This window comes from Heloderma suspectum, chromosome 7 (genome assembly GCF_057233095.1).
Source record: "Heloderma suspectum isolate Gila_16-S chromosome 7, 16-S_ref, whole genome shotgun sequence".
Classification (NCBI taxonomy): domain Eukaryota; kingdom Metazoa; phylum Chordata; class Lepidosauria; order Squamata; family Helodermatidae; genus Heloderma; species Heloderma suspectum.
The window spans coordinates 17,767,138-17,789,782 of NC_139464.1; the positions used below are offsets into that span (position 1 = coordinate 17,767,138).

Consider the following 22,645-nt stretch of genomic DNA (forward strand, 5'->3'; position numbering starts at 1 on the left):
AATGGCCCAATTTAGCTTGTTTGCAAGCTAAATTTAACCACTGTATAATGTTCTGTAGCACTACAGAGCAGTTTGCCACTAATTTTTTGCAGCAAACGAGCAATATCGGCATTTATTTGGCAGGGGGGCAGCCCATGGTGGTGGTGCAGTGGATGAAAATGGCCTTGGACCTCCAGGTATTGCCCATCCTCATTGTAATCAAACACATCTGGAGGGTGCCAGGTTGAGGAAGGCTGGTGTAGTATATTAATCTTCAACCTTGTCTGACCCTGGACATACCTTTAATTCCAAACTGTTACATGAGACCCACTTTTCATTTTCTATTGTGTCTTGCTTCTTCCCGCATACCCCTCTCTCTCTACTCCCCCCTCCACTTTCTCCATATCTCCATGCATCCCCATCCCACTTTCTAGTTTACCTTCTCTTTTTTTTTAGTGCATGGCTGGCTGGGGAATGCTGGGAGCTGTAGGGTTTTTTCCTGACTAAATATGCATAGGATTGCACCTTAAACGGACAGAAGTAAACTGTGGTTGTTCCATTAGTGGTATGATCCATCTTAGGTCATCCTACGACCTAGTTTTGGGTCCTGACTCCAGACTAGCTCAGATCAAGGGTGTAAGTGATATGGTGCTGGGCTTGCCAAAGATAGATTGTGCTATGAGATACCACTTTCTGGCACTAATTAGGCAACCCAACCTATCTGACAGAACTATCTAATGTATTAAAAAATTATACATTATGACTGCCTGAGATGATGATTGCCTTCTATCCATACTCTGAAGTCATCATCCCAGGACCTCTTCCATATCAAGCCCACTATGTTAAATTGGGCAGATGATGATCAGAAGAGGGCCTTTTGGTGCCCCTCTGTGGAATGCCCTCCCCAGAGAAGCTTGACTAGCACCAACCCTGATGTCATTTCAGTGCTAGGAGAAGAATATGTTTATTTGCCCAAGCATGTCAAACATGCTGTGCAAATTAGCTTTTGATTATGGTTTTATCCATTCTGCTGAACTGTATGGGTTTGTTTTAACCGCTGCTTCTGCTGTTTTATATCTGTAGTGTTTTTACTGTATTGCGCCTCTTTTTTCCTTTCTTTCACTGAATGGTAGCATGGACAATTTCAAAATAAATAAATATCAAATCCTATCCTGAGCTCATAATAGAACATGGGGAAGAAATGACTCTCAGTCTCTTTGTCCTACCTAGCATGATCAAAACATGAACTGAGGATAGGGTCATGCAGACGGGGGCAGACTCGAGGGTTACCACTGAGTTCTATAGATAAACATGCAGGTCTTCCTTTTGCTCCCTGCAGTTCATAATGGGCCAATGTGGTGTAGTGGTTAGAAGGTTGGACTAGGACTGAAATGACACAGGTTCAAATCCCTGCTGAGCCATGAAACACACTGAATGACCCTGGGTCAATCACCAGCTCTCAGCCTCACCTACCTCACAGGGTTGTTGTAAGGATAAAATGGGGGGGGGGTCATATTTAAGCTGCCTTGAGCTCTTGGTGAAAAGGTGGGACATAAATGTAATAAATGACATTTTGTTAGCGGTAATACAAATTAGAAGTAGTGCTGTGCTGAAAATTTCAATTCTTCCATTTTTGGCATGGGGGGGGCAAAATGAAAACTCTGGTGAAAGAGGCTGGGTGAGGTGAGAATTTCAGAGGATTTTCTCCTTGGGGAGGGGGACAGGTTTTTCACATACCTTTTTAAGTGTAGGCAGCTGCTGAGGGCCTTCTTTCTATTTAACACCCCCTGCACTTGCAGGAGCCCAGAACTCTTCTCCAGCCAGGAGTTCTTCCTGAATGCCTATCAGAGAAGGCAAGGTGATGGTCTCCGGAGAAATCAGAAATAATTGCTGGGCTGAAGAAGAGTCCTGGGCTCCTGCAAGCGCAGGGGGTGTTTAAAAATAATAGAAAGAAGACCCTTCAAGAATTGCCTGCACTTAAAAAGCTTTGTGGAAACCCTGTCCCCCTCCTCAAGGAGAAAATTCTCCAAAATTATTCCCCTCCCCGTGAAAGAGGGGAAAAAATAATACCTCCTTCAAAGGGAGAGAAAAAGTTCCCCCCAAAAGGGGGCATGATTCGGCACAACACTAATTAGAAGCTTGGTTCAGTATGGAGTAAGATAAAAAAAAAATGAGTGTGTGTGTGTGTGTGTGTGTGTGACATTTTGGAGGCCTCAGTGAATGCAGTTTGATCACATTTAGTTTCTGAAAGATCTCCAGTATTTGGGGTCAATAAAGAATTTTCCCAAGGTTAAACTAGAAAAGGATCATGCTGATGTCATGCACAGATCTACTAATTGAAATTCAACTTAAATGGGCTTAAATGGCCTTAGGAACACTGAAGCGCACACACGAGCACTCCCTGGTGTTGAAATAACTACACAATACGAGAGAGAGAGAGAGAGAGAGAGAAAACTACCTATAATTTGGGAGGGGGGGTAGGGGAGAGAAGCACATTAATTCCTACAAAGCTGACATGTATCGACGGAAAAATAAATACATCATAGAGGCTAAAGAGGATGTTTCCAGATGTTGGAAAAAATATTTGTTACAGTAAGATGTTTATAGAAAGCATTTACTTACTGTCTTTATGCTGAGTTTGAAAATACTCTACCAGGACGCCTCCTCTCAACTTCATTTTTATTCATGAAGTGTAAAGGCTACTAAGTGGTGAAGTATTCAGCACCAATTAGGGACATTCATCATTGGTGTTTGTGACAGCGGGAGCACAAAATGCACTGTGGAAACTGTGGCCTCTTCAGGGCTCTTCCTCCATCTGATGAAGCAGGCCAGGGCCTACAAAAACTAATGCCAAGCACACCCGAAGGTGCCATAATGTCTTTGAAAGAGTCTAGACTAAAGAAAAAACTTAGATATGCCTCCCCACCACCAGCACCCACTATTTTTTTTTTTCTTTCCTTGTTTTTTTGTTTTTGCTCTGGTGAGAAATCTTTACATGCATACTGTAAGGGTATCTGTCACAGACAGAATCCAGAGCAGAACTCTTAAGAGTAGTATTGTAAGTAGTGCAGTACGATGTGGATCACAAAACATGAGGGAAAGGTCTCTTCATGACAAAACAATACTTGCATGCTGTCAAAAGCGATCTCTGTGTTGTTGCTGTTTTAAAAATCAGTATGCAGAAGGGTTGGGATTTTTTTCATTTCCCTGAAATAGCTGCTTTATAACGCTCCTGATAGATGCATATTTCTCTTGGTTTTCCACCTCACATTTATAAATGTCATTAACGGTTCTCTGTGGCACTGCTGTGACATGTTGGGGGAGGGGGAGGGAAGGGTCCTTTGACCTAGGCCAGCGTTGGTCTAAAGCACTAACCAAAATTTAGGGAAAGTTTACACATTACAGCCAATACAAGGAAGCCATCTTGAATGGCTCCATCTGGTGGTGTCAGGGATAAGTCCAAACGCCTTGCGATGTCTTACAGCTTTGATTCTGAATCAGAGTTGGGACTGCTACATCAGAGGCAAGGGGAGGGACTGTCCCTAGTGAGCCAAGATGCTGAGAGATTCCTCCAAAGACCTTGACAAACAGATGGCCCGGGCTGAGTCCCTGCCCCCTCCCTCTACCACGAGAACTCAACTTTCTGAGAGGAGGAAGAAGAGCGGTGTAACTTTAGAGACATTAGGGCACGTTGCAAAGCAAAGTGGGAAACGTTAGGGGCAGTGTTCAGATGCTCCACCAGGATAGCCACTCTTGGAAGCCAACATAGGAGGGAGCCACCTTAAGGGAGGGGCATCACTGCGAAGCAAATCTGGCTGTGAGGTTCACGCCCAAACTGTCAGCAACTTCACTACCCTCCAGTTCATCTCCTCTGTATGGGATTGTAGATTAGTTGCTGAGGCAGCCAGAGAGTTTCCTGGAATCTGCATTTGTAAAGAGGCTAGTTTCTAGCAAAGTAAAATAGTATTAGCTTGAAGTTTTGTCTCCGTGTGGTGTTGATTGCGAAGGGGGAAGGATGATCCATTTCTGACAGGTGGTTGTTACCACATGGTTGAGCTGTTTGTCCATAATGACTAGGGCTGGATGAATTGGTCAGTCTCACTTTCTTCTGCATTCGCATGTTTTAAATCTCAAGTTTTTTTCTTTTCCAAATATGAAGAAATTTGCTAATTTTGGTACATTCTTATCAAAAACAAACTGAAATGAAATTCCCACCCATCCCTAATAGTGACTCACTATGTGAACATGGAGCCGCAAAAGTCAGAGCACAGAGACGTTTGGGTTTCAAATGGCTCATGGGGAAAGAAATGGAGCAATTGAAAATGGCTGCGCCATGTCCGGTGAGTAAAGAATGCCTTGAATGCAGTACCAGTATAGTGTAATAACCTTCTTCATTATACTGTCCTGACTCATCAACCAATTCTTTTTCAGCTGCTTGGAAACTGTTGCAGCCTTAATTGAGAATGAATTTAAAGCTCTCTTTCTATCTGAAGTAGCAGTCCATCCTGGAACTTCAGGCTTTGTCATTTGTTGAGCTTGTCGTCATAGGAAGCTGCTTTATACCAGGTCAGAGTATTTCTCTATATAGCCCAGCATTGTCTGTTCTGATTGGTAGTGTCTCTCTGGGATCTCAGGCACTGATCTTTTACATCACCTGCTACTTTTAAGTGGAGAGTTCAGAGAGTGAACCTGGGACCTCCTGGATGAATAGCATCTGCTCCCCCACTGACCTATGGACCTTTGCTCTCTATTTCCCAGCCTGAGCAAAGGTGCGTTTGCTGCTATAAGGTCTAACGCCACTCACTAGCTTGTTTTAAACCCACAGTCAAATCTCACTGTCCATTCAGTTTAAACATGCCCTTGGGGGTACTTCCTGCTAAGTACTTTCTATTTTGGTCCACTCACTTCATGTTCAACCAGCAATATTGTATCACTCATTGGGGGGGGGGGCATACACGTACCTCTCCACCACTCAATCTCAATCAAACGGACAAATTAATTAGCACTCTGCATTTGTCCATTGACAAATGGAAATGTGTGTGGGGTGGGGGTGGGGGTAGGGGTAGTAAAGCAACTGGATGCTTGTAGAATTGAGCAGAACAAAGCTGAAGCCTCTGAAATAGAACTAATAAATTCACTCCTGTGGTTCACCCTGCATGTGACACATCTTCCGTTCACCTTTTCCAGAAGAATATTCAATTACCCAACTCCACCTACTGTCATAGCCTAACAAAAGCCCTATTCAAAGGGAGTTCTTATTGTGTTGAACCTACACAGAGTTAGGGGTCAGGATCAACCTCTCCTCCCATTTCTGGGTGGCATGGTTGATAGCTGCATGTTGGTCTGCACACATTGGAATAAGGTCTTGCACATATAGGTCCAATCTGCACGATCACTACCCCTTAAAATTAATGGGGGATACGGATTGAAAGCTATTTACCTTGGACTCTATGCATGTATGCCTCTGTTCCAATGTGATATCAAACACATGTACTTCAGAGAAGCCGGGCAGGTGGATGAATGGGTATGATGGCCTGGTGCTACAACGATCCCAACTACGTGTAGATTCTTAACAGTTTGAGCTATGGCTAAATAGCACTAGAATGTTTAGCATGTATACAGATATTTATCATTTGCTGCATACATCTGTCTTTCTCTAACCAACACAAGAAAGCACATCATCCATGCTGTTTTCCCGCAATGATCTCGTTTGTTCTTATGGAGAACAGATTTCGAAACTGCCATGTTTGTTCCCTATTGGGAACGGATTCAAACAACTGTTCCCCCATCTGCACTGCAGAAAACCATAATCCTTCAAAGATTGCAGCTTAGGGTGGCCACTTAGGCATCACTAAATCAGAGGGTCAAAGAGGATGCTGATTTGCTAATCTATATGTAGGCAAAGGCACATTTAGAAATAAGTATGATAATTTAAATGGAAATACAGTACATCCCACCATAGTGGGGAAGACGGTGACCAGGTGACCTGTGTGCCTTGCACAGTCTGTTGTCCAGGTGATGTTGATGGGCAGCTTCAAGGCCCAGCTCTCTCTTCTGTCGATTTTTATCTTTAAACTGGGCTTGGACTGGACCGCCCTTCAAACAGGGGATGTCTTCAAAATAGAGGATAGTCCTCTGGCAGCCCTTGAAATAGAGGAGTGTCCTCTACAAAAGAAGACACACGGCCACTGTACTGTGGCTGCATTGCTTCTGCAGGCTCCAAAAGGAAGGGGTTTGTGCAACGTTGGCCTCTGCAACTGGTAGGCAGCATAAAGCTTCTGGATTGGCTTGGCGTGGCATAAACTCAGGAGCTTGACCTTTTTGTCAACAGAGCAGAATCTTATTCCAATGTAAGCTTCGCCTCAGGCATCCCCAGGGTTGGGGGAAAAAACATCAGAGATCTGGATTTGAGTACAGTCCCACCCTTGCCCCGTCAGTAACTGCCTTAACTTTTCAGAAGCAGAAGCTCACAGGACACCTTCCTTCGGACAATGACAGTCCCACACATACCCAGTATCAGCTTCAGAGGTGGGGGGAGGTCCTGTCTTGCTCTTTTACCTTCCACGGCCACACACATTGCTCCTCTGTTCTCTATGTTGACATTTTAAACTGGTTGAGTCTTCCAGCAGAACGGAACGCAGACTATCTCTTGGTACAGATATCGCACGGAAAGTGCAGACATCCCTGTCAAAATGGAAGGTCAAACACCAGGCGTGCCAACTTCAACAGTGTCCTTTCAAACCAGACCACATATCAGCAAACTGCCAAGGCAGAGTTCCAAGCAATCTGCCAGTTAGGTGTCCACAGGGACAAAACTGTTTCCCATTCACATTGATCCTCCTCTTCCACGTTCCCACCACATGAATTCCAACCCAGCTGGGCCACACAGTTGGACGATATCAACAGGCACATGTCAGGGGTCCAAGTACTAGATCTGCACTAAAGGGAACAACAAATCAACACCCTCCCTACTTCCTTGCTAGCATTCAGAGAAAGTAGTCAAGTGAAGATTGCTGGAGGTCAAATTAAAAACAGACTAGAGGCCTGCAGCCAAAGATCCGGCTGGATATTTCAAACCAGGATGTGATTCCCTCTTCAGCTTCTGGTCATGCACATCTCCCTTCTTTACCAGTTTCCTGCCCCCTCTTAGACTTTGTTTTAGCCTTCCCCTCTATCCTCATTACTGTGGACCACAGCCAACCACCTTTGTCCTATGCCTCATTGCTTCCCTTAGCTTGCTAACTTTCCTAGGCCTCTGCCTTTCACCCCTCCTCTTGCAGCATCTCCTGTCTGCTTTGCCCCTCTTCTAGGGATGTCCGAGAATTTCGCCACGGACTCCAATGAGGCTGAATTCCAGGGAATTCAGCCTCCGGAGTCCGTGGCAGAACGATCCCACTCACCTCCACCTCCCGCCGGACCATCCTGGAGTCGAATCCTCTTCGCCGGCAGCTCCGTTCCGCAAGCGATACAGCCGCCATTGCCATCCGCATCACTGCTGAGCAGAAACAGGAAGTGATCCGGACGCAAATGGCGTCCGCTACGCCATTTGTGTCCCTGTTTTTCCTCACGATAGGCTACGCGTCTGTATTTACATAGATACTTACGTAGCCTATCGCATGAAAAAACAGGGACGCAAACGGTGTAGTGGACACCATTTACATCCTTGTTTTTTCACGTGATAGGCTACGTAAATATCTACATAAACACTGACCTGTAGCCTATTGCGAGAAGAAACAGGGACGCAAACGGCGTAACAGACGCCATTTGCGTCCGGATCACTTCTTGTTTCTGCTCAGCAGCAATACGGCACGGCAATGGTGGCCGTATTGCTTGCAGAACGGAGCTGGCAGGTGGTTCTGCAGACTCACCACGGAGCGGAGCCGGCCAGTGAGGATTCCAGAGGGGAGGAATGGATCATCTCCTCCGCCCGCGCCCCCCCCCCCGACTCAAGGTAAGGGGATTCGTACATCCCTACCCTCTTCCACAAATGAGCAGCTCAAGGGTAAAGTAGACTGCATGTGATATTATTCCAATGCCCCCCCCAACCCCCCAAACATTTTTGAAAAGCTGCTTCTGAAGAGGCAATTGGGATTAGAGAAATGGTGAATAGCAAAGGGCGCCGCTTAATGGTAAAGCATGTTCTTTGCACACAGAAAGTCCCAGGTTCAATCCCAGGTGTTTCCCATTAAACCATTTCAAGTAGTCTGAAAAAGGCTTCCTTTCATGGCGCTCAGAAGGGAAAAGCTCTTAACTGATTGGAGATAACAGTGTTTCCCTGCTGGGGAGAAGAGGCAGTGACAGAAGAGGAAGCTGCTGAGTGATTACTTCTGAGGCGTGTCCAGCAGAGGTTTGCGCTGTTTACTTGTCAGTGCAGGCAACCCATGTTCTTTGTGTTTTGAGCTGATCAGAAGGGATGGATCATGCCCACTATTTATCAATGAATCAAACTTCTTTAAAAACATTAGTTACTTTTAGTAGCGCATCTGTCATCTACTGACTATATAAAGACAACATATAAAAGATGTCAAATCTTCCTTTGAATTACCTTTCCCTCTAATACTGAACTCAGTGCTTCTGTGCCAATAGGACTGGAGCCAAAATGGGGCTACAGAGAAACGAAAGAGAGGTATCAGCATGCTTGGAGGAGGTATAGAGAAGAACAAAACTTTAAAAAACAACAACCCAGACACACAGAGCATTTCTACACCAGCCTAAAACCCTGGATTTAAAACGGGGGCTTTCTGCTTCCGTTTTAAAAGCAGGATCACTACTGACTCCCTTTACACGTGCTTCCCCCCCCCCCATATCTGAGTCTTCCATTATCTTTCATTGATCTCGCTCCTCTTCTTGCCGCTTTAAGTCTTTTCATGGAGGAAACTGAAGCGGAACACAACGGGGTAATCTGCTAGCTCATTATTTGCGATCTATTTAAAAATGAACAAAGGGCATTTCCTGCAGGAGGGTCACGGCAGGGTCATGGCATCATGTAAAGAGCCCGCAAACTTCCGTGAAGGAGCAATCTCAATCGCAGGATAAAGCTCTGTGTGATGAAGCCCACAGAGGGGGCAAACAAGTAAGCAACCAAGCAAACTGGCCCAATGAAGAGTATGTATCCTTAGTGGCGTCCAGGAAGCATGTTAGTTGAGTGGTGAGTGTCATTTGGTCAGGGCGGAGGGAATGGGAAATAAGAGTGAGGGGAACAGCGGAATGTCCTGCTTGAGCACCTTATGGCTTTTAGTATCTTGTAGGAAGTAGGGATGATGTACAAGAATTTCATTCCTGTTCGGAAATTATGTGAACCAGTCCCATACACAACCCCAAATGCAGACATGGGCTGGAGTGCAATTCTTGGAAAACTGTTGCAATTTCCCAAACGTGCATTCGTGTTCAAAAGTGTGTTCTTGCGCAGTTGCACATCCCCCCCCTGCAACCTCCCCCCCTGCATTTTTACGCTATGGAGGGAAAATGCACAATTTTTATCAGGAAAAAGGACACTTTTAAATTCTTCACGAGAGGGGGGGAAAAGACACTCGTGTTTGGGAATGCGAACAAGGCAAGCTGAGCTTTGAGGAGGATTTGGAGAATGTCAATGAGCTGGAAAATCACATTTGCCCACCCTCTAGTAGGAGGGGATGGCTGGCTATCTAGAACCATGAACTGGAACATTTCTGTTAGGGGTGAGGATCCACTGCAGCATTTTGTTGCAGCCCCCACCCCCATGTCAAAACGCATCAATATTCAAAACTCATGACTTTGTCTTTCTGAATCTGGTGGCAGCATATTCCAAAAAACTTCCACCAACCTTTCCACTTCCCATTTTCTAAAACTGCACAGTGGTCAGACCAGTAAGCAGAAATACCTGGTAGACCGCTCAGTTTTACTGCCTCCGATGCTACTGTTCTTCAGGGAAGTCCAGACAGAGGGCAGCCTCTTAATGCTAACAGAATGCCTTTTGGGATGGAGAGAGCAGTGGAGGAGTGAAATTCAACAAGACTGGCTTGAGTGCACCCACATCCAAGATAAATATTGAAAGTTTCCCCTTCTCCCAGATGTTGGGCATCCAGATGTCCTGCCACTCTTGTTACTCAATTAGAAGGTTTAATTAAGGAGACATATTTTCAGTCAACCCAGAAGTTCCACCCAAAACTTAAAGTGAGGATTGTAAAATAATTCCATCAACTCGAGCTGCTCAATTTACCGGGCTATTTCTTGGTGTTTTTAGTTCAGAACCATTAAAATACCACTGAAAAGATGACTAAATAGTGTCATTATTATAGTCATGTCAGTCAAAAGGATATGATTCTCTTGAAATTCACTATCCAAACCCTGCAGAACTAAGGATGCATGTCCAGAGCAATCCTTGTCACATTTCACTTTATTTCCATTCATGTCGATTTTAATTTCTTTCATTATACCAATTCTACTCTTAGGAACACCGGAAATTGCCTTATACCAGTCTTTTCCAATTTGGTAACTTCCCAAGGTTTTGGACTCGAACTCCCAGCATTTCTAACCATTGGCCATGCCAGCTGGGGCTGATGGGAATTGAACTCCAAACTATCTGGAAGGGTGCCAGGTTGGGGTAGGCTGCTGAAGGCTGCCTTATATTCGAGTCAGTCCCATGAACCATGTAGCTCAGTATTGTCTACATCAGAGTTTGGGGAATTGCTTTCTGGCTCCAAGTAGGGCCACATCCCCAAGTGGGTAGGCACTGCTTTCATGAGACCCCCAATGTGATTGCCCAGACACACACACACACACACACATACACACACAGAGCAGGGAAAATCTCTCTTATCTCTGCTCAGTGAGAGAAGCTCACTGTGGGAGAAGCTGACGGGCAAGCTGGGGACCCTCCCCTGTGCCAGAGGTTCCCCGTACCTGGTCTTCACTGACTGGCAGTGTCTGTCTAGGATTTCAGACAGGAGTCTTTCCCAGTCCTACTGGGAGATGCCAAAGACTGAACCTGAGTATCTCTTCATGCAAAGCATGTGCTCTGCCACTGAGCTGTGGCCCTTTTTTACACCCTTTTTCCTCCCTAAACTGTGGACCCAAGTTTTTCACAGTCCCCCTGCAATAAAATCTGAGTGTGTTCAATTGTACCAATGAACCCATATAATTGGTGCACTGCCCGGGGGCGGGGGGTGCTGCACCTTTGGATAGGAATGTGAAGTACTTGGGTTCTGGGATCCTGGAGTATCCAGGCTTCAACCCTCCTGAAAGATGGTAACAATTCAGTTCAGTTAGCAAGATTTGCAAGGCAAAGGGTACTGGGTGCAACCACAGAAATTCCACCTCCATCAGTGCTCAGCATCCTTGGGCAACTGCCAGGACCTCCGCAAGGAGCATGGCTGACCCCATCCGGGGTGGGGGCTTTTCTGGTATTCTGATGAGTGATGGGGAGGGCTGGAGCTGCACTGGAGCAGTATGATAGAGGGAGTGTTCCAGGGCACAGTAAGAATTTTAAATAGTAGCTCTAAACAGCCTAGTGTTCATGGGAGAGTCACTGCTGGCCCCCCACCTCCAGGTCAGCCCACCAGAATCTGCTGATGTAGGAGATGACCTGTCAGAGAACGCTATGCTGAGACCCTCCTCAAACCTTGAGCTGGCTTTGACAAATTGGCTTTAACAAATATTTAAGAACAGGTGAAGGTAGCCTGGTGTCTTCCAGATATTTTAGACTACAACTCCCTCCAGCCCCAGCCAGCTTGGCCAATGGTCAGGAATGATAGGAGTTGTAGTCCAAAGCATCTCAAGGGCACCGGGTTGCTGACAACCAACTGTCAGGGATGCTCTGACTTGGATTCCTGAATTGAGCAGGGGGTTGGACTCGACTGTCTTAAAGGCCCCTTCCAACCCCTTCCAATGCTAGAAGGCTAACCTGCAGAAGACCGGTTACAGCAAGTTCTCTCCATGCTTTTGTGCAATAAAACTGGATGCTAGACTAGCACAACAGCAATAGACTAGAGAATGAGTTCAAGCCATGGTGAATAGAGATGGCTATTTTACTAAGCATGTATGCATGCACGGTATGGAGAAAGTGGTTAGGTAGACATTTTTCTCCCTCTCTCAAAATACTAGAACCCGGGGTCATCTCATGAAGCTGATTGGTGGGAGATTCAGGACAGATAAAAGGAAGTCCGTCTTCACACAGCACATAGTTAGACTATGGAATTTGCTACCACAGGATATAGTGATGGCCACCAATTTGGATGGCTTTAAAAGGGGGTTGGACAAATTCCTGGAGGAGAAGGCTATCAATGGCTACTACTCTTGATGGCTATGTACTACCTCCAGTACCAGGGGCAATGAGCCTATGTACATCAGTTGCTGGGGAACATGGATGGGAGGGTGCTGTTGCACTCATGGCCTGCTTGGGGATGGTTGGCTACTGTGTGAACAGAATGCTGGACTAGATGGACCCTTGGGCTGATCCAGCAGGGCTCTTATTTATTTATTTATTGCATTTATACCCCGCCTTTTTTCCTCTTGCAAGGAACCCAAGGCGGCTTACATTATCTTCCTCCTCTCCATTTTATCCTCACAACAACAACCCTGCGAGGTGGGTTGGGCTGAGAGTGTGTGACTGGCCCAAAGTCACCCAGTGAGCTTCCATGGCTGAGTGGGGACTAGAACCCGGATCTCCCAGCTCCTAGTCCAACACTCTTGCCACTACACCACACTGGCTCTTATGTTCTTATGTTAAGCAGGTAACTTACTCTCACGTGCACGAGACCATTTGGTAAGTCCACTGTCAGTATCGTTCTGCCGAGAGGTGAGGAAAATTTAACCACGCTTTCCAACCTGATCAGACCAATCCAGGAAAGCAGGAGAGGGATACAGTTATTCTCATCATTTGGAGGATGGTACTGAGGGTCATCTTCACATGGGGCATGTTAATATGGGGCTGCTTTGATGGGGCATGTTAATAATATGGATTTACTTTAATTTATTCAAAGCATTATTCAAAGCATTTTTATGCTGCTCGTCTGACAAAAAAGGCTCCCAGGGTGGCTTAACCCCCACCCCACTCCCAATATAAGGCAATCAATAAAGATACAAGTACACGGGCAGGGCTGATGATTGATTCCCATCTGATCAACACCCTTCTTCCTGGCAGTATCCTGATTATGTGGGAAAGACCCATGAAACTGCGCCCACCATCACGGTTGCATTAATCACACATGCACCCCTCAAAATAGGATCGTAAAACATGGAAGCGGCCCCTACATGGCTCGGTGCACGTGTGACGGGAGCTAGATGGCCAGTTTACCAAGTGGTTACATGCACTGCATGGAAAATTAGCAATAGGCGAGCAAGCAAGTTATTATATACAGCTCTAATTTACTAATGGAAATAAGGATTTTCTCGGGGGGGGGGAATAGGGAGAGAAGCTTTATGCCCCTTTTAGGTCACAAAGGGCTAACATGAGCATGGCGGTGGGGCAAGTGGGCTAGTAAAACTTTTTGTGGGCTAGAAAATTTCAAGGCTGCGGCCAATGGTTGCTGGTATTCACCCCGTACAACCTTCTTGTGTGATTTTCCATAGCACATTGCATGACAAAACCACTGGCCTAAATGTATGCTAAGGCACTCGTAAATGTACAGTCTGGTTCATAAACCACTGAAGCTCCAGAGTATTTGGTTTTAAGCCAGTAAAGGGACTCACATAATGGCTTCTTTTGTCATGAGGTGGCTTTTACATTCACCTCACAGTAGGGTCGGATCTACGTGGAAAGCCAGATCCTGTAATTGGATTGGATGCTCACACCTACCACATGCACAGAATATAACTCTTTAAGAAAGTTTAACCAAATCAAACTGTCCATTCTTTTACTCCCCTTCCCCACAACCCAGCTACGTATGCCAAGAAACATCAAATATCATGCTATCAACATCTCAGCTAACTCCTATAGCTCTGTGGCTAGGGATGGAAGAGAAATTAGTTCAGTTCACATTTTAATGCAAACTCACCTAATTTTACACTTTCAAACCACTATACGAACAGAAACTCAGCTCTCCTTCAGGATTCACACTTTTCCACGCTTTGCAATGGAGTCCTCCAGTTGAAAAATATGTACAAAAATGTGCATATTAGAGAAAATAATGTTCAAACATGCTTTATATTAGGAAAACAGCTTGCAAAAATCCTGTATATTAGGTGAAAATGCATAAAATGCATATGTTTGGAGACATGTGCAGAAAAATGCTTGTAAATTTTCATGCATGCTTTTAGAAATTTTTTTTTCAAAGTTCAGTATGGACTGACCTTAAGACTGGAGAAATTTGCAAAGTTCGAGATGAACCGAACTCAAGACTGGAAAAATGAGGAACTGAGAGAGACTGAGACTGACAGATTCATCCATCCCTATCTGTGGCCTAACTTTATAGAAGTCTAGCACAATGCTTGTAGAAGAGTTATGAGGACAACTTGTCCATTTCAAGGAACCCTGGAGGCATACCCACCAGGGGTTGGGCCACTGAGTGCCAGGGTTGGGCCACTGAGTGCCAGGGTTGGAAGCTAGTAACACCAAGGATGTTTTCCTGAACTTCCTTTAAGAACGAACTTCAAGAGCTCTTAAAAGGAGAATCCTTTTAAGGAGGGGTGAACTTTTAAGCTCTCCTGAATCCTGCTCAGACCAAAACCCAAGCTTAGAAAGTCCCCCTGGCTTCCCTCCTGCCCATCACTGCCAGCCCCCGGCCTCCTAAAGCACTCGCCACCCACTTTACATACCAGTGGAAGTAGCAGCAGCAGAGAGGAGGTAGGGTTTTTTCTTTCCTTCCCCCTTCCTCTCTCTTGCCCTGATATGCACCAAAACTTATAAAGTGGTGGGCCTTGGGATTTGGAGTCTACAAAGACTACAGAACTCAAGGCCCTTCACTTTCAAGTGCTCACGCGCTGCTCTGCAGTGCACCAAGGCAACAGAGGGGGAGGGAGAGGAAGAGCTCCACCTTCCCTGCTGCTATTATAAGGGAAGGGAGGGTGCTTTGGGGAGAAGGAGTCTTCCCATTTTCCAAGCCTTTGGGATTGGCTCAGAAAATGAACAAATTGGTTTAGATTGCGAGGGAAGGGGTACACTCTGAGTCATCACTGGGTGGTAGGGAGGAGCCTACACCCTGCCTGCTGGTAATCACAGCTATGAAGAATTAAGTCTGTTCCTACTTGCATAGCCCCATCCTGAGCTCTGTCACTCAGTCACACCTGGAGAGAGTGTGGCAGAAGGTTGGGAGCCGACTTTTAGAGATGCGGGTAACAGAAAGCATCAGCATATTCCTAAAATATGCTTTCCTAAAATCAGGGCTCTGCCCTAAAAGAAAGGTTCTGTGCCTAGAAAGTCAAATGAAATTATCTGTATACAATATTAATTAACAAGCAAATTTACATATATTTGCTTATTGTGTCCCATGCCTTCTGATTCTGAGGGTCATGGGGAAGGGCAAAGTGCTACAGCAGGCACTTGAGTCATGTCCCTGGTCCATTAGAAATCCTGCTTAGGCAAACCTCAAGCTTCCAAGGTTCCATCAGGGAGCACCCTACTCTTTCAAGTCTGCCTTTGCAGCCTTAAGGGCTAGAAGCTTGTGTTTACTTGTTTAAATGAAATCTGAGATCTGGCTGAGTCCTGTATCCAATCCCAACTTCTAGGCTTCCAATCACATGACTGTGAACCTTGTACGTCCCTGGAACATTGTATTGTTGTGTTTTTAATTTGTGTTTTTAATGTATTTGTTTTTATGTTATGTTTTAATTAAGATTTCATTGTTTATTCTGAATTTTGTTGTTAGCCGCCATGAGTGCCATTTTTTTGGCCTAAAGTTGGGATATAAATAAAAGAAATAAATATTATTTCTGCAATAACAATGGGAACATCTCCTGAAACTTCAAAAAGTGGCTTGTGCATTTTCCCAATGCATGCTGCAAATTGTGGGCTGAATTATGTGAGATAATCCAATGCCTGGAGGATCTGGATTTTCTACCTTGTACATAGGACCTGATGGCCTTCTCTTTACTTTCAGTGTTACGATTCTAACCATCTGTGCTGCCAGCACATGGCACAGCAAAACAGAAGCACTTGGTAGGAGGATACACACAAGCATGTATTTTTAACACAGGGTAGAAAGCATCTAGTAGAGCTGTATCTTGGCAAGATACTACAGAAGCACAGAAAAAACCACAGTGTGCAGCACTGGGCAAGGAATTAAGCCTTGTGAGAATCTCAGCTTTCATTTTCATTAAATAAAGAAACAAGTCTCCAGTCCTTATGATAACACACCCTTAGTCTGTGTGGGCAACACATGCTGAAAACTCAGAAGGGGTGGTGGAATAAGGTTCCCAGTGATTGAGATGGGGCTTTCTTAGTATGTTCCATAGTTCCTTGCCCTTCCCACTGATCATTAAACTAGGATAACATATGTCAAATATCAAACACTATAAAAATAGGAGAAATATTGCTAACCTTATTGATTTACAGGGATTGCAGAATCCAGCTTTTTCTGGCATAAAATTTGAGAGCTGGGTGCAAAATTGTTATTCTGATTTAAAGCAAATTGGTTAAGGCCCTCATCTAGGAGGAAATGAATGATTGCCCTGTGCAAAGAAGAGAAATTCTATGGGAATATAATGGCAAGGAATTCCCAGAAGCTTTCAAGAAATTACAGCCAAGTTCTTCGATCCTAGCTAGAACTAGAAAGCCTGCCTGTGTGATCAATAAACCAGATGCTGAATTATGTATTTGAAGAGAATAGTCCTGGGCCTTCAACTGTATTTTAAATGTGTAAGAATGGTAAAAAGGACAAACAAACCGCACAATCAAAGGACAAAATGAAGTGGTCACTAAAAATAACCACAGCTCCCTTCTCTTTCCCTCTCTCTTGTTATCTTAACGGGCCAAATTATCTCGATTGCTACTTGAGAAGACAGCAAGCAGGACCCACATTAGAAGGTCAGAAAGCAATTGTGACATGTCCAGAAAGCTTTGTGGCATGGGAATATGCATTATTGTAATTGTACAGATTAGGATGAAAAGTGCCTGAAGCTATGGTCAACCTACATTCACAAATATGAGTTGTAAAAATGGACAACAGCAACTGCACTGCAGACCCAGTGAAGACATGGTAAGGCAACAGGGATGGGCTATGGGATCATGCAATCTTTTCCTCCTTGTTTATAAAGGCACCCTCCCCGCCACACTGGCTACAAGGGTAAGAACCCTAGGGCTAGACTACACATCCTATACTAATTGCAAAATCATTCTCCGAGTGTGCATCCTTATGTAGCCAAAACAACACCATCCACAAACAAGAGGGAAGCATCAGTAGGCTTGGGGAAACCCCACGTCATGGAAGTATAGAAAAACTTTGAGAGGGGATATCCTGAAAGGGGGAAAATCCCTAACAGAGCCCAAAGAGGACTGAATATGTTCAGTAGGCATGGAATGCAGACTGACTTTTGTGGGAGGTGGGGGTGGGAATGGAAAACCAGGTATGAGAAATTCATTTGAATTCATTCTTGATCAGGATTTGCTCAGTTTGCACCCCCCAAACCAAACATGGATTTGTACGCAATCTGCAGTCAAAGTCCATACATTTCCACACTTGCAGTGTGATTTGAGGTCCCCTCCCTCAAACGCGTTTGACGGCATTTGAAAAATGTGCATGAAAAAATGCACACAAAAACACACTTTAATCAATGGGAGCAGAATACGTACATTTCAAAAATGCACACAATTGGTGCATACATTTGGAAAAATACACACAAGAATATACACAAGTTTTCATGTGAAAAGAAAGGAACACAGATTGCAGTCTTAAGCAAGACGGAAACAGCTTCAAGGTGGAACTTGGAGAACTTTGACAAGCTTGAGTTTTTCTTGTACTCACAGCCATAGTGGTAGTGGAATGGAATATCCTCGAAGAGGGCATGGCTGGCTGTAATGTGGAACAGAAGCAGCATGGCTGATCTGATGAGAGTTGCAGTCTAACACATCAGGGAAGAACCCCAGGTTGGGGAAGACTGCTTTAAACTTGGCCACCACAGAACCAGGCTGCAAATCAATATGCAGTATTGGGTACTGGTGTATATAAAGACCTCACTGGTGAGGCGGCTCATTGAAGTGAATGAGCTTGGATTAATCCTGAATATGTATTTATTTCTTTATTTAAAGCATTTTACCCCTGCCCCTGCCAAGCTCTCGGAGCAGTTCACATACAATCAAGAAAAACAAGGCAGTTCCTGTCCATAAGCTTACAACCTAAAGGACACAACACAAAAGGAAAAAAATGAGGATGGGGGAAGAGGAAAACAAGCAAACTAATTTTTAAAGTGTTATAGTAGTTCTTCTGATGAACTGAAGTAGAAACAGTTCCAAAACAGGAGGAGCCCGATAGAGCTAGTGCCTCAGAAGAGCTCTGCTTCCCGTTTTTCTCTGCTGCAGCCTGATGGAATGGTGCCAGGGGACTCTCAAACCCTGGCGCTTTATTTTTCTTTGACACTGAGGTGGCTTGGCAGAAAAGGGTGCCGTTGGCTTACTCTCTGCTTGGCTTAGGTGCCACCAAAGATGCTGAACAGAGGGAAGTACTACAGTGTCTCATTCAGCACCTGTTAGCTGACACAAGGTGGCACAATGGGTAGCTGATACACGGTTTTATAAGGCCAGAGTTCCACCTGGCCTTATAAACCCTCAGACTCTGCTCTTCAGTCTCTGCAAGTTGTTGCTTGACAGAAGAGCCAGCAGCCCTCAGACCAGCCCTGCCTGCTCAGTGCTAGCTTTGCATCCAGGCCCAGGTTGAAGCCGAGATACTCCGTCTCCTTCCACTTTCTCCTCTACTCCTTTGCAAGTTCTGCCTTGGAAGAAAGCATCTGGCTAGCAGATGCTTTGCGTGCCAACAATCCATAAAGTAGCAGGGGGAAAACTTTTATTTTCATGTTTTGTCTTTAATTCAACCAGGCTTACAGCTGGAGCTCCGCAATCCTGCACATAGAACAGAGACGTTCCCGATATGCAACATAGCACAGATCCACGTAGGATGCTACTGTAGCCACTGGGATTTTGTGCTTGAAGCAGTGAAGCTTCTGTCACTGATTGGCTGAGCTCATGTGGTGATACAGAATGTTCTGTTGCTCAGGGAACTAAAACAGTTTGCAGTCTAACTTCTGTGAGGGAAGGGACAGATTCAGTTTGGATGGGACTGGAGCCAATCACATAAGGGTACATTGAAGGCTAGGAAGAATCCCCCTCCCATCAGAAATCTAAGGAGAGGAAAACCCTAAGAGAAGGCTGAAAGAAGGATGCAGAGTAGACAATGGACTGAAAAAGAAGGTGAAGGAAGTGTAGATAAAGAATGAAGCTTGAGGAAAAGGGCAGAGGAGTGCAGAATAGGGATGGATGGATGGATCTCTCAATTCCAGTCTCATCAAGATTGATGGGTTTTTGAGCTCAAGCTTGTTCCATCCCATTTCCACATGAGCTTGCCATTTTTTTCAAGTACAAAAAATCATACTTTTCTGTGTGCATTTTTCCTAATATATGCATTTTGTGCACATTATTAAACATATGCATTTCCCCTCAAGCACTTGACATGACTGAAACACTGCTTTCTGAGCACTTTTCTCAAATATATACATTTTGTGTGTACTTTCCCCGAGGCAAACTGCTTTGAAAAGCTTGCAAAAATGAAGATTTCAGGACACAACACTGTCTCAGTTTGCAGAAAGGCGCAGGAGGTACAAATGGGGTAAATCTGTTTTTACAAAGCTCAGTGGAGTGAAGGCAAGAGGAGGCTAATAGGACAGAAGGACCCAAAGCAATTCCGCAGCACATAAGATCAGGAGGGGCTTACAGGAGGTAAGGAGAGAGAGGGATTCTATAGAACCTGCTCAAAAGACAGGGTGGACACAGATCAAAATGCAGGAACCTGAGTGAGACATGGATGGCAAAGTCATGGAACTGAAGAAGTGAGAACCCAGAAAAAAGTAGGCTTAGGGTGAAACTACATTTAGGGCCTAGCTATAGGACAAGTTTGCACTGTTGGCAGAAAGCAGGTGAATATGGAGAACCAGGAGCTGTGGGTCAAGTGTCCAAGGGGGGGGGGAGAAGGTTGCTTGGTTCAAGGACCAGACTAGCATTCTCCAACATGATGCACTCCAGAGGTTTTGGACTTCAACTCCCATCCACCACAGTCAGCATGACCAATGGTCAGGCATGCTGGGAGTTGTAGTCCAAAACATCTACAGGGCACCAGGTGGGGAAAACTGGTCTAGACCCTGACTGGGCAACTCTGCCAGTTGTGGGCTTCTTCTGTCACTGCAGCATTATGACCAGCAATCTTAAGGAAGCAGCAAGAATTTTTTTTAAAAAAATGGGGGGGGGGTGCTGAATCTGATGTTCTGATTTGAAGTAGCCAGCCAGTTCTTTGGCTTCGGGCTTCTATCCCATCTGCAGCATCAGAATGCCTGTCAATTTCTGTAGGGGAGGAGAGCTTGAAGCAGGTTGTCCATTGTGTAGACTCTACAAAACGTACCATGTAGAGGAAAAATAAAAGAAGATGGGAAGCAGATGGCTTGTAGATGCTTCCAATTTGTGTGGGTGTTTCAGAGCTAGGTGAAGGGAGCTGAAATAGTGCAGTTATCAACACAAAAGCCTTTTACTGTGGACGTTTAAAATGACCTCTGATCAAAGCTGCCCATGCCATTGTTTTCCAAAGGGGAAGGGAGTGCCAAAGTCTTAGGGCACAGCAAGCAGTCCGTGTGCTATATTTGCAAGATCAGGGCTGGGGAGACAAGTGCTGGCAGGATCAACAGGTCTCGAAGGGATGAAAGTCAAAGCAGAGATGGACTGATTCCTCCTTTTCTGTTCTGCCTTAGGACTGAACTGGGAGTTTTTCTATAATTTCAGAACTGATGCCTGATCAGTTTGCTGCAGGTTTCATTTCACGGTTCCTTTTTACACAATACAGGTTACAGACATGCACCAGTGTATGCGCATGCTGATTAAATCACAGTGCAAAAAACGGGAACTTGATCTAGGCTACTTTTGAATGAGGCATTTAACCTGGAATCCACCCACCTTATTCACTTGTATTTTATGGCAGGGGGCAGCGGGGCAGGGTTCCACACACAATGTCATCATCCATTTATAACCCCCCTGGCTTTCCCAGTAATTTTCTCGACTTCTTCCTTAATGAAGAAAATCCAGTGGTTTGGGGAGGGGGTTTATCCCAGAAGAGAAGAACAATCTCTGCACACACATGGATGCCCTTGGGGCTACTCTTCTGACTGTTGTAAGAGGTGAGCTCTCCATGTGTGCAGTTACATGTTGTTTAGGCATAGGGGGATTGGACCCTCTAAGCACACCCTTCTTCCCATGACAGCACACACTTTTCACATCTGGTTACAGCCATTTCATGGAGAGAGAGAGAGAGAGAGAGAGAGAGAGAATTATTTGAACACACTAGTAAGCTGCATATTCAGTATATGGCTATGCCCAGGGATAACACAGAAACCGGTTATAGCTTAGTAGGGCAAGAGGACTTGCTTCTCCTACGTTCAGGTAATCTCCAGGTAAAATGATCTCAGCCTATGTGTGAGACCCAGGAGAGAGGCTGCCAGTCATTCCTGAGTTGGATGGGCCATCAATTTCAATCCATATAAGGTAGATCCTTCTATGGCACAGGACCTACGTAGAGTTTAAAGCAGCATTCAGGGGTGTTTTTTTAGGTTTTGCAGACTTGCGGAACGGAGGCAAAGGATCCTATAAACAGTTAAAGCTTTGCTCCTTGACATACTGAAGATTAAATAGCTGCCTTCCTTGTAGAAAGGTAGGGTAAGATAGTTTTATTACATAGTAGGGCTGGAAGGGGCCTATAAGACCACCGGGTCCAACCCCCTGCTGAATGCAAGAATCCAAGTCAAAGCATCCCTGACAGATGGCTGTCCAGCCTCATCTTGAATGCCTCCAGTGTGGGAGAGCCCACTACCTCCCTAGGTCATTGGTTCTATTGTCGTACTGCTCTAACAGTCAGGCAGTTTTTCCTGATATTCAGCTTCCTGTCACTTGAGGCCATTCTTCCGTGTCCTGCACTCTGGGATGATGGAGAAGAGATCCTGGCCTTCCTCTCTGTGACAACCTTTCAAGTACCTGAAGAGTGCTATCCTCCCTCAGTCTTCTCTTCTCAAGGCTAAACATGCCGAGTTCTTTCAGTCTCTCCTCATTGGGCTTTGTTTCCAGTCATCTTCATTGCTATGGGTAAGAATGTTATTAAGTTTAGTAGTCGTACTACTGTTGCTATTAAGTGTAACTTTTTAACTGCCTAACTACAATAGGGATATCATTAAGAAAGTTAAAAACCTTCCTTTCTTTCTTTCTTTCTTTCTTTCTTTCTTTCGTTCTTTCTTTGACATGAAGAGATCTGAGCATTTGGTGAGCATTTAGTTTATAATAATAGTCACTCAATGTGTAGAACTGGTTGAGACAGTCAGAGATAAAAGTGCTCTAGAGGTATAATCACATGAAAACTGAATTGGCAGTGGGGGTTGGGGGAGAGAAGGGACTGAGGGAACGATCCCCTCTGCCCTCCCTACATGGTGTTCCCAAAATAATATAAGGGTGTGGGTTTGCATCTCATGTGTACTTGGGAGACCACTGATGTCCTGGATTTCTGAATGTAAAGGT

At 45.0% G+C, this 22,645-nt stretch overlaps 1 protein-coding gene across 6 annotated transcripts in view; it reads right to left on the reverse strand.

Annotated features, from left to right (window-relative positions):
• Positions 1-22,645, reverse strand: part of PDE3A (phosphodiesterase 3A) — a 392,649-nt gene that overhangs the window by 154,420 nt on the left and 215,584 nt on the right. For 3 of the 6 annotated variants that reach the window (XM_084809189.1, XM_084809187.1, XM_084809188.1), the window contains exon 2: positions 8,525-8,584. The exons of the other annotated variants lie outside the window; for them this stretch is intronic. In XM_084809189.1, the coding sequence (XP_084665315.1) occupies positions 8,525-8,584 (60 nt within the window). The remainder of the gene's footprint in view (positions 1-8,524; positions 8,585-22,645) is intronic. 6 annotated transcript variants of the gene reach the window in all.